At 39.8% G+C, this 13,269-nt stretch overlaps 1 protein-coding gene across 6 annotated transcripts in view; it reads right to left on the bottom strand.

Moving 5' to 3' along the window:
• Positions 1-7,518: 7,518 nt before the first annotated feature.
• LOC127571220 (diacylglycerol kinase beta) overlaps positions 7,519-13,269 on the bottom strand; it is a 450,652-nt gene continuing 444,901 nt past the window's right edge. For all 6 annotated transcript variants that reach the window (XM_052017450.1, XM_052017424.1, XM_052017441.1 and 3 more), the window contains 2 exons: positions 11,941-12,001; positions 7,519-8,951 (listed from right to left, as the gene is read on the bottom strand). In XM_052017450.1, coding sequence (XP_051873410.1) covers positions 8,853-8,951; positions 11,941-12,001 — 160 coding nt within the window. In that variant the 3' untranslated portion in view covers positions 7,519-8,852. The remainder of the gene's footprint in view (positions 8,952-11,940; positions 12,002-13,269) is intronic.

The raw sequence follows: 13,269 nt of genomic DNA on the forward strand, positions 1-13,269 counted from the left end.
AAGCTATGGGTGATGTGTACACCTAGGAACTTGGAACTCTCAACCGTCTCCGCCTCAGCAGCATTGATCCATATAGGAACATGTGCACCGCCCACTTCCTGAAGTCAATGACCAGCTCTTTTGTTTTGCTGACATTGAGGGAAAGGTTGTTGTCTTGACACCATGCTACTAGGCTCTCCATCTCCTTCCTATACTCCGTCTCGTTGTTTTTTTGAGATTTGGCCTTCTACAGTGATGTAATCTGTGAACTTGTAGATGGAGTTAGAACAGAATCTGGCCATACAGTCGTGAGTGCGTAGTGAGTAGAGTAGGGGGCTGAGGACACAGCCTTGTGGGGCACCAGTGTAGAGGATGGTCGTGGCAGAGGTGTTGCTGCCTATCCGCACTGATTGTGGTCTGTTGGTCAGGAGGTGGATCCAGAGGGAGGTGCTGAGTCCTAGGTTGAGGAGTTTGGAGTGTAAATGGGCTGGTGCAATTCCTTTATTACAATACTGACAGCGTTTCTAAATTGCTTCATTGGCTTTAAAGTGCGTTGGGACATCCCCAGGTTGTGAAAAGTTCTTATTCTAAGCCTTTCTTTTACATTTTCTTTGTCATTGTGATCACCTCTGTCCATTTCATATCGCTTCCATTACTTCTATCATACTCATTCTGCTTCAAACCTCCTTTACTTCTGTGACTTGTTCAATTTATTTACAACTGCATTTTCAGAATCAGATTTATTATCACTGACTTGTATGTTGTGAAACTTGTTGTTTTGGTGCAACAGTACAGTGCAAAGATGTAAAATTACTATAAATTACAAAAATAAATAAATAGTGCAAAACAAAAAGGAATAATGAGGTAGTGTTCATGGGTTTCATGGACTTCACAGAAATCTGATGGCAGTGGGAAAGAAGCTGTTCCTGAATCGTCAGGCTCCTGTACCTCCTCCCTGATGGTAATAATGAGAAGGGGGCATGTTCCAGATGCTGAAGGTCCTTAGTGATGGATGCCGCCTTCCTGAGGCACAGCCTCAAGATGCCGCCTCTGGGATTTGGTGCACCCTTCCTCACCATACTATTGCAGCTGCCATCCAATTCACTTGCTTCCTCACTGCCCCAGAGATCTCCCTTCCTTCAACTCTAGCCTGCTGTGTATCTTCCTTCCCACCCCCCTTCAGGATTGCCAAACATGCTTTTTCAGATCTAATCCAAAAAGGGATTTTCTCCCTTTACCTTTTCACCCTTTTTTTAGGCCCCTGCCTAAAAGTTTTCTACATGGACCAGGCTTTTAATCACCCATTCTGATGACATCTGCAAAATTGTTGGTCTGATTAAGCCTATGTCAGGCTTGAGTCCATAATTGAATGTGCTTGAAATTTGCTGCTATGAAACGCTGAGAACACAGTTGGTAAATGAATGTGCCAACATTAATTAATCAGATTGTTTAATAGGGATTGGCTTTAAAAGGAGGCCATTTGTGTACTGTGTCCATGTTTAGATGCTGCTGTTGTTTGAGGTAGTGAATAATTACAATGATTGCTCCCTAGACACATTCTTCCTGCAGCAGCCACATTTAGATGTGGAATATAAAAATGGAGATATTAACACCTGATGTGAGCACATATTCCTTGGGTAGTCTGGAAGCTCTTTAGAGTAGATCAAACTGAAAACTCTCGAGTGGTGTTTGAACATCATCAACTTCGATAAATACATTTGAAAATGTGGTGATTTGCAGTAGGCCAGTCAATAATTTGAAATGAGAATCTGACTTGGGTGTTGGGTAACCTCATGCAAAATTTTAGTGGATGGTTGTATGCCGGTAAGTTGGAACACAATTTCAGGGCCATCAGTACCTTGCAATGCTATACGGAGTATTTTTTCAACTGAAAAACAGCATGTTTAATAACAAGCACTCCAAGGTACTACTGTCTTTTTCCTGGAATGGGACTTGAACTCACAAATTTCTTTCTCAGAAGAGACAGTGCTACTGACCAAGCCACATTAGCTAAATGTCAGACCGACTTGAGAAGCTGACATACAGTGTTGTGGTCATTGACTGAGGACAATAGTGGGTTTGGGTTTGGCTCTGTGCCCCTGTGGTCAGTAACACATTCCTTCTTATCTCAGTCAGTGATAGGATTTTTCGTGATATGTTTGTCTCACTGCCAATTTCATTATTTATCTAGTATCCAGTGATTGCATTCTTACTTCTGTTGATAGCATGTGAAGGATTAGTGTTACAATCACAGCAGTGCAGGTGAAGAATGTCAATATTAATGCAAGGTTACTGTTAACAGAATCTAGCTTGCTATAGAAAATATTTATTCTTTACACTTTTAGCTTTGAGCAAATAACATTCCAATATATGAATTAGGAGCATGGTTAAGCCACACAGCCCTTTAAGCCTGCCGTGCCATTCAGTGGATCACACTTGATCAGGATGTATCCTCAAGTCTGTATTCCCATCCATCTGAATTAATTTTTGATCTGTTGGCTTACCAAATATTCAAAGACTCTGCTTCCACTGCCCTTTGAGGAAGAAAGTTCCAAAGACTCACAGCCCTCTGAAAGGAAAAAGAAATGTTGTTTTAAATGAACTACCCCTTATTTTTAAACAACAATCCCTAATTCTAGATTTCCTCACATGAGGACACATCCACTTCACATCCACTGTATCAGCACCTCTCGGGAACTTCTATGTATTAATGAGATTGCCTCTTACTCTTCTAAACGTCAGGGATACAAGTGTAGTTTCTTCAGGCTTTCCTCATAAGATAACTTGCCCATTCCAGTTATCAGTCTAGAAAACCTTCCCTGAACTGGTTCCAATGTGTTAACAGTCTTCCTCAAGTCAGGAAAGCAAAACTATATACGCCACTCCTGATGTCGTCTCACCAATGCCCTATGCACCTGAAACATAACCTCCCTACTTTTGCATTTAATTCTTGTTGCAATAAAGTATTATGTTCAGTTAGCTTTCCCAATTACTCACTGTACCTGCATACCTGCCTTTTGTGAAACATGCACTAAGACATCCAGTTCCCTCTACATCTCGGACCTCTGCAATCTCTCATCATTTAGGTAAGGCTGTTATATTTTTCCTGCTATAATGGATAATTGCACATATTCCCACAGTATACTCCAGTTGCCAGGTCTTTGCCAGCTCATTTAACTTAACTGAATCTTCTTGTGTTTTGCTTATGTCCTCTTCAGAACTTACGTTCTGACCTATTTTTGTGTTACCAGTAAATTTAGCATTCATACCTTTGGTCCCTTCATCCAGGTCATTTGTATAAATTGAAAAAGGTTGAAATCACAGGTTGCATTTTGCCAAACAAACAAACTATACCCCTTAATGTCCTGGTTTTTCCCTGTTGGCAGCCAACCTTCCACCTCTCCACATCCATCCGTAAAATCTAATTTGCTATCACTGTAAAGTCTTCAGTAATTTGGATTAAACACAGGTAAAAAAAATTTTGTGCCCATTCTTTATCATGTTGCTATTTATTTTTATTATTGACTTTGCCAGTGCAGAAGTCAAGACAAAGTGATTGGTCTCTTTCTGAGTGTCCGTTTTCTGTAGTAGTACAAAATCAAGCGGACCTCTGTTGTTTAAAGCATCCTGTAACTAAATTGTCCAGACAGGGTGGTCCTGGTATAATTCCAGATCTGCACCGGGTCAGCTGACCTTGGGTTGTAATGGCGAGGTCATCACATATGAGATAGGGAGAGTTGCATCAAGTCCTGTTAGCCATTGGTTCTGTGGTTACTGACTTGCATTGGCTTTCTGCCCAGTTTAATGACTCAAGTTCTGATCCTTGTTATCAAAGCTCTTCATGGCCATACCCCTCCCTATTGGGCTTCCTCCAGCATTGTAAACCTAAAATCTCTGCACTCCTCTCAGTCTGGCCTCTAGCAGCTCCCTAAGTTTTCATCAATTTACTGTCCCTGCTGTTTGAGCTCCAAGGTCTGGAATTCCTTTCTCTCTGTTTCACTCCCTTCTATGTCACCTCTTAAAACGCACTTATGGCCAAAGTATTGGTCACACATCCTCATAACTCCCTCTTTGGCTTAGGGTGAACTTGCCTTCTGTGAAGCTCCTAGGGATATATTATTGTTATTGGTACTGTATGTATAGAGATGTCACAGTCAGCAGGTCAGGCAGCAGAAAGAGAAACAATTAACCTTTCAGGTCAAAGATACTTCGTCAGAATGAAGGGTCTTTGTGATTATTTCCAGTATTTGTTATCTCTCATCCCTTTTCTGGAAAATGCAGCAGTGTTGGGTAAATAGATCACTTTACCTTTTATATAACTGTGCCAGATTCAGCATTAGAAATCACATGTGCAGTCACCTTAGTGAAGTATTGGAGAAGGCCAGTGATGCAGGCAGTCAGAGCAGGAGTCAAATCTTTTGGGGAAAGGTGTATGAAAGTGGCAAATACGGGATCTTAAGAGCAGACTGCAGGTTTGTTAACCATAGCCAATTCCCTGGGGTAATGCCTCAACAGCATTCTTCCACAGGATGCCACGTCAGTCCTCGTCTGATTGCTCTGCAGAATTCCTTTTCTTCCAGTGCAGCACTGGAACAACTTGCAGCCTCCTCTCTCCCAGATACCTCATTCTGGGCTGCTGACGTTCCAATAATCTGTTGGTTTCTGAGGTGATTGGGGGAAGGGGTTGAGTAACACTACTCATGCACAGCAATCTGCAGAAGATAAATTAATAAATCAAGCCGTCAGGTGTCTTTTCCTGAGTCCTCCTGACATTTCAGTGAGTTGCATTGGCTGAGGCGTGCTGTTCAGGCACGTCTCTGTGTGTGCTGTATTAAACTGATCTCAGCCAGGGCAGTGGTTGGTGGCACTGGGTTAGTCCTTGATCTCGCTATAGAGCCTTCTGAAAGCTTGAAACAGGTTTCTCCTGTGGATCGGTGGACTTTCACCACACGCTATGGAGGCTCATAAATAGATAATAGATGAGATGCAGAAGTAATGTCTCCCAGCAAGAAATATGCACCTTCACAGGGGAGGCAAGAAGTAGCATTGAGAAAAAAAATCTATTTTAAGATTACTGCTTTAAATATTATAGTTTATTGAAGATTGGTGCTATTTGACAGATGATATTGTTGCACATTACCATGCATAACATTTACGTGTTCTGGATTAAGTGCAATCTGGCTGATTAGCTGTCTCTTGTTGTATGCTGTTTAGAGCTTTAAGAAATCAAACTGCATCTGTATCATTAGCTATCACCAATTGCAAACTTGTTCCCTGCCCCTTTGCTGGTGCTCAACGATCTGATGTTCTTGGGGTTCATCAAGTAAATCTAATTCTTTCAGCAAAACAAAAAATTAGCTACTGTACAAGGAAACTTAGTGAGGAAAAAAGTATGTGCTTCACAGTTTATTTTGTCTAGTCTAGTTATTTCTGCAGATCTAACCTATTTAAACCAGATGTTGATCTATTTAGCTGTATGTTGTCTGTCATTCCCCCCTGCAAGCATTTTTGAGCAAAATGGTTTCTCCCCCTTTCAAAAACCCCTTTGTTATTCCATCTCATAAAAACTACCCTCATACTTTTGATCTTTGAAAAATTCGCTCCCCATTTTCATTCTCTCCTTCCTCTCCAACTCTTTGAACATGTTGCCCTCCCAGAACCCAAAGTCTGTGTTCAACTTTATCATAAGTCATGGTTAACTCTTTGCAATCTGCCTTCCTCCTTGCCATTTCAATGAAATGGCCTTCATCAAAATCATAAGTCATATCCATGATGGCACACTGTTCACTTCCAATCTTGAACTCTTCCAAAGCATTAACTAACTTTTTGATCCCCACTGTTTAGCTCAATGGGAAGAGGAATCTTTGGATTAGATTCTTAAATATCCAATTCAGCCAAAGTGCTCAGGGCAATGGCTTCTACCTCAGTTTTGTTAAGCGTTGAGTCTCCCAAAAATCTAGTTTCCATGCTTGAATAAATTCACCTTTAGGGACTTTTTTATTTGTTGCAACCATTTAGAGTGGCTTCTACAACTAGAAGAGGTAATAAACATGCAGGGAAAAGAAAACTGGTTACAAGCAGAAAATGCTTGAAACACTCAGATCAGGCAGCATCCGTGGAAGGAGAAACAGAGTTAATGTTTCAGGTTAAAGCCCCTCTATCAGAGCTGGTTAGAAGTGCTTAACCATGTTGGTAACTATCAAAGACAGCACACAAAGAATCTCTCTAAACCAAAAGAATTATTTTTTGGAAACAGTGGATTTAATAATTAGGCAATGGTATGCCTTTGGAGAATGATAAATAACTGTTGATCATTATTACATGAAGACATAAATATCAAAACTAGAGCATTATTTGCAATCTTAAGGACGTGAAACTATGTAAAAAAAATCATTAGTGTTACTGAGAAAGAATAATTTATTTTTCCCAATTCCAGTGGAATCTTTTAATTAACCTAACAGAATGTATTGCCTGTCAGTGAATACTATACCTTCAGAAAGCAGTACAGAAGTGAAGTTGCCACCTTCCAGACAAATGTCTCTGATATGTCTGCCTTTTACCTTTACCACAAACTCTCCACCTTAGGCCTTTGAGTACAGCTGTCCCATTTCCCACACTCCTGGTCTCCCTCCTTCCTATGAAGTATAATAGGATTTCTCTTTTCATCTCCTGCACCTCCAGTCTTCACATTTTTGGCACCTCCAGCATGATTTGTCCTCCCCATGATTATTATTATTTTCCTTCCACAATACCCTGATTCTTTCTTCTATCTCATCTTCTCATCCACATAGCATTTCACCAAGCAAGCACAGAAATTACCATATCTTCCCTTTCCTATTGCAAAGGGCTCCAAACACTCTCCCCTAGAAACAGTGATTCACCTTCACTACTTTGTTTAATGTACTATATTTGCTCTTCACAGTATAATCTCCTATACATTTAAAAGATTAAATCCAGATTGTGTGACTGCTTTATGGAATGCCTCTGTTCAGCCTTCAAGTGTAACCCTGAGCTGTCACTCAGCTACCCCTATAATTCTCCATCCTGTTCCCACTCTGTCAGGCTCCTCTACTATTGCAATGAACCTCAATGTCTGCTTGAAGAACAATGCATTGCATCCCTTGAGGTTCAACAGTTTCAGAAAATGATTCTGCTATTTCCTCTTCTGCTTCAGTCCTTGCTTTTGTTTCCTATCCCCTTATCACTACCCTTTTGCCTTGTACCATTGTTTTTTGTCTTCCACCCTTCCAGGCAGTCTCCATTTTATTCTCCTTCTGTACCTCCAATTTTTTTCTAGTTCTGATGGAAGGTCATTGACCAGAAATGTTCTCTGTTCCTCCTCTTGATAGATGTTAGCTGCCCTAGTGAGTTACTTCATTGTTCTCCTCTGTAATTACAGAAGTAATCTTCTGGCCTACCGCTATCCCATATTAGTCAACAAAAAAATTGGTAAAATGCAGGGGTGTTTGTTATATGCCTGGTATGTAATAATGACATTCAGCACAAGGAAGCTGCTTTTCTTTTTATTTGTTGCTTTTCTTTTTATTTGTTCTAAAACAATATCCATTTTAGGTTACATATAAACATGGTACATAACAGATCTACACAATACCATGCAAGCAGCCAAAAGCAATTCAACTGACAAGGGGAAACATTACATTGGTGGACTTTATTTTACATAAATTTCAAAGTCTTAACAATATACAGGTATGAAAACCCTACATTATCCAAACAGCTAAAAGTAAGTATTTTCTAACAGCTTTACAGTACATTCAAAATAGATATGGACCTTCTCACTATACTAGTAGTGTGTTTAGTGGCATTTCTATTTCAATGTAGCAAACACAAAGAATATAAAAACAAGTGCTATGTATTTGGCTTCTTTTACAATGTAAGACCTATTTATTTTTTCAATAATTATTGCACCTTTTATGTTCAGACACATTGTTAAGGCTGATGATTGTAAACTGACACACAGAACGCACAAGCCTACCGTTGCCACTGATATACTACATCAAGAATGATAATCTACACGTAAACACGACCACTGCTGATGCATAGGTTTAACTTGAATACCAGTGATGTTTTGCAACCATGTATATGATGCACACACACAGGTCAGGCTTCTAAGCACAGCTTCCTCTGAATGTCGGTACAACTAGTTTTCTCTAAGTTTCTCAGTCTTTGCCAATATTAGGAATATTGGTGCAGCCATTTAATTATATTTTACCATAAATGTTATTTAGCTATGGCAATGATATCACAGCAGGAAAATTGATTCATCGTTATGTACTGTCATGTTTTGACATGAAACTATGGGCTGTTTAATCAAAGTGCAAGGTATGGAACTTGCAATTTCAAAACATTGGTACATACACAATCCCAGAATGCAAATTTCTTGTTGCTGTCTCAGAACTGCCTGCAGCTCTGAGATGATGATGTGAAAGTGGAAAAATTGTTAGGCAATATGCATTGGTCAGAATGAGACAGCTGAAGTCGATTTGTTTTACTGTTGTAGCATTAGTGAATCTGGATTGCATCCTGGAGCTTTGCATTACTTTTTGCTCCATGGTTCCCAGGACACTAGAACAAAGATTTGAAATATGGAAACTGAAAACACCAAAGTATTTACTGATTCTGTTTGTTCTTGGAGAGTTCATCATTTAACGTCATAGATTCATTTTAAATAGTACAAAGTTATTTTCATTTCAAGTCCAAGTTATGTGTTGTTATTGTACAGTGTTTAAGTCCAATGACTCTGATACAAACGTAGAATAAAAATAAAACATCTAAAGTAAAAAGAAAATATTCATTTGTCCAGAGGGCTTTCTTGTAACATTATAATCTTCAGCTGTAACATTTTCCTGCACATTTTAATCTCTGCTGCGATTTCTCCTTTTCCAGAAAAGTAAGCTTGCCTTTGCAGGAGGTCCCAAGAGCATGGGGACCTGGTTTCTGTGAGTAATTCTAATCTGGAAAATATTACAGACAAGTCTTAAATTGGTTAATTGTTAAGTAGTACTATATTTGTACATCATGATTTTCAGCAAAACAGCACTTATGGACCAGGAACCCCAAAGGTTGTGAAGGGTTGAACTGGATAACTCCATATTTGTGCTGCAAACTGTTAGTAATGGTGTTGAAATGATAAAAGTTCTCACTATCCTCAGATCCCACTTGACCCTCTTTCTGTAAACACAAGAACAAAAATAAAAAGCCACGTGGCCCATTCCTGTTACTGTTCCATTGAACAAGATCATGGTTGATTTTATGCATCAACTCTAGTTCCCTGACTAATCCCTGTATCTTTTTACATTCTTTAGATTCCAAAAATATATCAATCCCAACATATTCAATGACTGAGTATCCACACATCTCTCGGGTCAAGAACTCTATGTAAATACAAAAAAAATTCTTCCTGACATCAGTTCTAAATGCTCAGTTCCACATTTTGTGGAACCAACTCTAGCCATTCCACTCCTGCCTATCTCCAAGATTTGAATAATGTGAAAAGATTATTTTAACATTATGTAGTTGTGATTTACTAAGTAAATACTAAATTTTTAATGGACACTAAAGGTAAATTAAAACCTCAACCAAAAGCAGAGTTTATACAAAGGAAATGTCAACAATTCCATTGGAACAAATAAAAACTTTCCACTGGTCTTCCCATTAATGCTGCTGGGAGAGATTATTCCTAAATGAAACTACAAATATAAAAAAAATAGATTTTTATATTCAACTATTGTTAACAAAAGGGGCAATTAAATGCTGGGATTAATTCCACAAGCTTCCTTTTCATACAACTATATAGAATGGGAATTCTGGGTGCAGTATAAGTCTGCTAGATTGTGGCCCAATGGACACTTTAGTCAATGGATTATTGTATGGCTGTGAACTGGGCACTGCTAACCTGCCACCTACATACCAGTTACTTGCTGCTGTCACCTGAAAATCTGTACTGGCACGGCAAACTCCACGGAGTGGTGGTTTTTGGGTTAATGGTAATTCCCGACCTTGACCATGCCAACAAGGTGAAGCATTGAGCAGATGGTAAGCTGCTTCTCTGCACTCCAGGACTGCTCACGCAACTGTCCTAATGGTCAGATCTAGGCCAGGTTTGGCAGAAGCCTGGAAACAGGTTGCTGGGAGTTGAGAGAAATCCAAAAGGAAGGATTAAATATAGAACTATGCATATTTTTTGCAGAGATAAAAGTTAAATGTTCTAAGAAAGTTATTTTGGTAGAATCTTACAAGCAAAAAAAAATGAATGTGGATGAAAAGGGACATTTCGTCACATAAATTCTGTTCTGTCGGTAGTATTATCAAGTTTTCAACAGCAGTCACTAATTTATCCTTGGTGGATAGTTAATGGATGTGAAAGATGTTAGGGTGTATAAAGCATGACCAATCTGGAACCATTCATTTTATGTCTGTACTGAAGATGAATGTTATTGTCCATTATCTGAAGAAAGCTCCACAGGTTAAGTGGGGAATGTGAATAATATGGTTACTCTATGGAGCTATATTGCTCTCTCTCTCGTGATCATGCCGCAATTCATTGATGTCTTCCATTAGTGCTCATCTATAGAAAATATTGGTGGGAAGTGGAGGACACCAGAAGCTGCAGCTCTCAGTACTGAGGTGAGCTCTAAAATGAAACATCTCTTGATGGTGCTCCATTTTAGAGCTCACCTCAGTACTGAAAACATTTATATCCAGTGTGTTGTCTGTACCTACATGCCTGTGATGTTGATACAAGTTTTTCATTGTACTGTATCTCACTGTACTTGTGCCCATGACAATAAGCTCGACTTCCCATGATGAGCACTAACAGAAGACGTCAGGGGCTGGGGAAGTCTGCAAGTTGTTGACTCGGGTCAGCTATAATATACTGCTGTATTGTTGGCAGTCTGTTTTGTTATTATTTGCACTTGTAACTTCGATTTTATACTGTACTTTCCTGAATTGTGGATCTAGTTTATCACGTTTCATCTCAATGATAAAGTGGCTTCTACTGTCCATGACTCTTCCTATGCTTTGACCATCTGTGGCAAGGAAAACAGGAATGTCTTCCTTTTTCTGAAAAGTCACTGGAAAGCTGTGAAGTCTTTCATGCTGTCTGACAAACATTATCTCCTCGCTAATGTTCTGCCACCTTACAGGTACTGACAGTGCTGGACCTTCCTCAAGCAACTATTGTCATGTGTGATCCTTTGTCATGAAAACTTGTAACTGCTTAACTAAAGGGACATGTGGAGGGGAAGTGGGTGAAATAGTGAACCCTAACCCTGCTGTAACCCAGGATCCAAAATGGGATTGGTAACACTGACAGAACCCTTGTGAATTTTCTCTTTCATAACCCAGGGGCAGGAATCTAATTTTACAGCAACCAGCAGTCCAACCATGGAACTAAAGCCTGACCAGGAGTTCATGCTGGATTGTAGGAAACTCACCAAACTGACTCACCATGCTTCACAATCATTAATTATAACTAATGTTCTCATGTAGACAAACCCAGTAGCTAAGATCCCATAACCTTGCTGCTGTTAATCATCAATTTCTGGTGTTGTTTAAGGAGGTATTGTTGATCAGGACAACGGCAGACGTTCCTGCATCTCTCTGAATAATCTTCTGTAATTGAACCAATCTTAGTATAACACTCATTTTCTTTCCTGACTGCAGCACTCCCTCCATATTGCACAGAAAAATTGGCCTTAATTATGTCTAATCTTGGAGCTTTGGGTTACAGTGGAGGTTTGAATCTACGACCTTTGATTCCAGGAATATTAAAAAAAATCCTCCTAACATCTTTTTAAACACTAACGTGTAGTTGGGTTTTGCCATGGTATTTGTTTGGAGGTGTTAACATTAAGTAAAATAAAGGAACAGTGATGTTGGCATTATGAAGAAGTTGATGCATCAATACATAGCATAGCTAGAGGTAGAATTCGCACTTACAGTACAAGGAGGCTGCATCCAGGGCTCCCCATCAATCTGCATAGGCAGCAGCTTAGTTGTTCTGTAAATAATTACATGCAGTTAGTCCTGTGCTCAGAATATTTTTGTGGTATGCGTATTTTTAAAGGGTGATATAACCACAATACTGGTATGGGAATAATGTAGGGATATTTCTTTTTATTCACTGGGTACTATTGGTAAAGGCAATATTTATTGTCAATCCCTAAATGTCCCTTTCCTGGACCACTATGTCCCATTTAATGAAAGTACATTTAGGATTTTGATGCAGCCACACTAAAGGATCAGTGATATTTAGTAAACCTCCAGTAATTCAGCATCCATTTGTTTGGACTTCCTAATGCTGTGGCACCTGGCTCAATCACTGGGTCAGAACATGAACCAGGGCTCCAGAGGGCAAGTAGGTGCGTGGCCCGGAATACCAGGGGTCAGGATCATGGGTAGGTTTGTGGCCAGAGCCAGGATCCGGAGTGTTCGTATATTTCCTGCTCTCTTTAAACTCTCAGCATTCAGTAGAAATTTTATGATATTACCATGTAACATATTAAAATAAAAATGAACTAACATTGAATGTGGGTATTAATAGGAGTAACATCCAACAGTCCAGAAAATCTGCTGGTCTGGTACCACCAAAGTTTAAAGGCTGCTGAATGATCAGAGTTTCACTGTATGGCCAAATCAGGTGTGACTTGGAGGAGTACTTGCTGGTACTGGTGTTCCATGAGCCTTTGCTCTTGTCCTTCCAGGTAGTGGCAAGTTGCTGCAACACATCTTGTACACACTGTGGCTGAGGTGCACTACTGCCGAAGTGAACGTTGAAGTGATGGATGGGGTGTCAATCAATTGGACCGCTCTGTTCTAGAAGGTGTGCCGCATTCATCCAGGCAAGTGAATACTCACCTGCTGCAGAATATTTGAGCCTCTGACATGCTCTTATCTTATCTTTAGTGGCTGGTTAAGTTAAATTTCTGGTGACCCCTGGATGTTGTTGATGGATGGAGTGGTTGAGCTGAGAGTGGAAATGCGAAGTCAACTGATGCTTCATGCTTGTGTTTTACACCGATGCACAAGGATGGGAAGATCTTCCTATTGGTTTTTTAACAGTCCACTGCAGTTCATAATTAACCGTGGCAGGACAACAGAACTTTGGGTGCATCGGTTGTGGTTATTGCTCTATCTGCAGAATGTTATTACCCTTGTTTGGCTTGCATGAAGTCTTATGTTGTCATTTCACCAGAGTGGCATCTCATTTTTAGGCAGACCTGTTGCTGCTCCTGTATGTTCCTCTCTACCCCTTGCGTACTCAAGGTA

Source organism: Pristis pectinata, chromosome 1 (genome assembly GCF_009764475.1).
Source record: "Pristis pectinata isolate sPriPec2 chromosome 1, sPriPec2.1.pri, whole genome shotgun sequence".
In the NCBI taxonomy this organism is placed as follows: Eukaryota; Metazoa; Chordata; class Chondrichthyes; order Rhinopristiformes; family Pristidae; genus Pristis; species Pristis pectinata.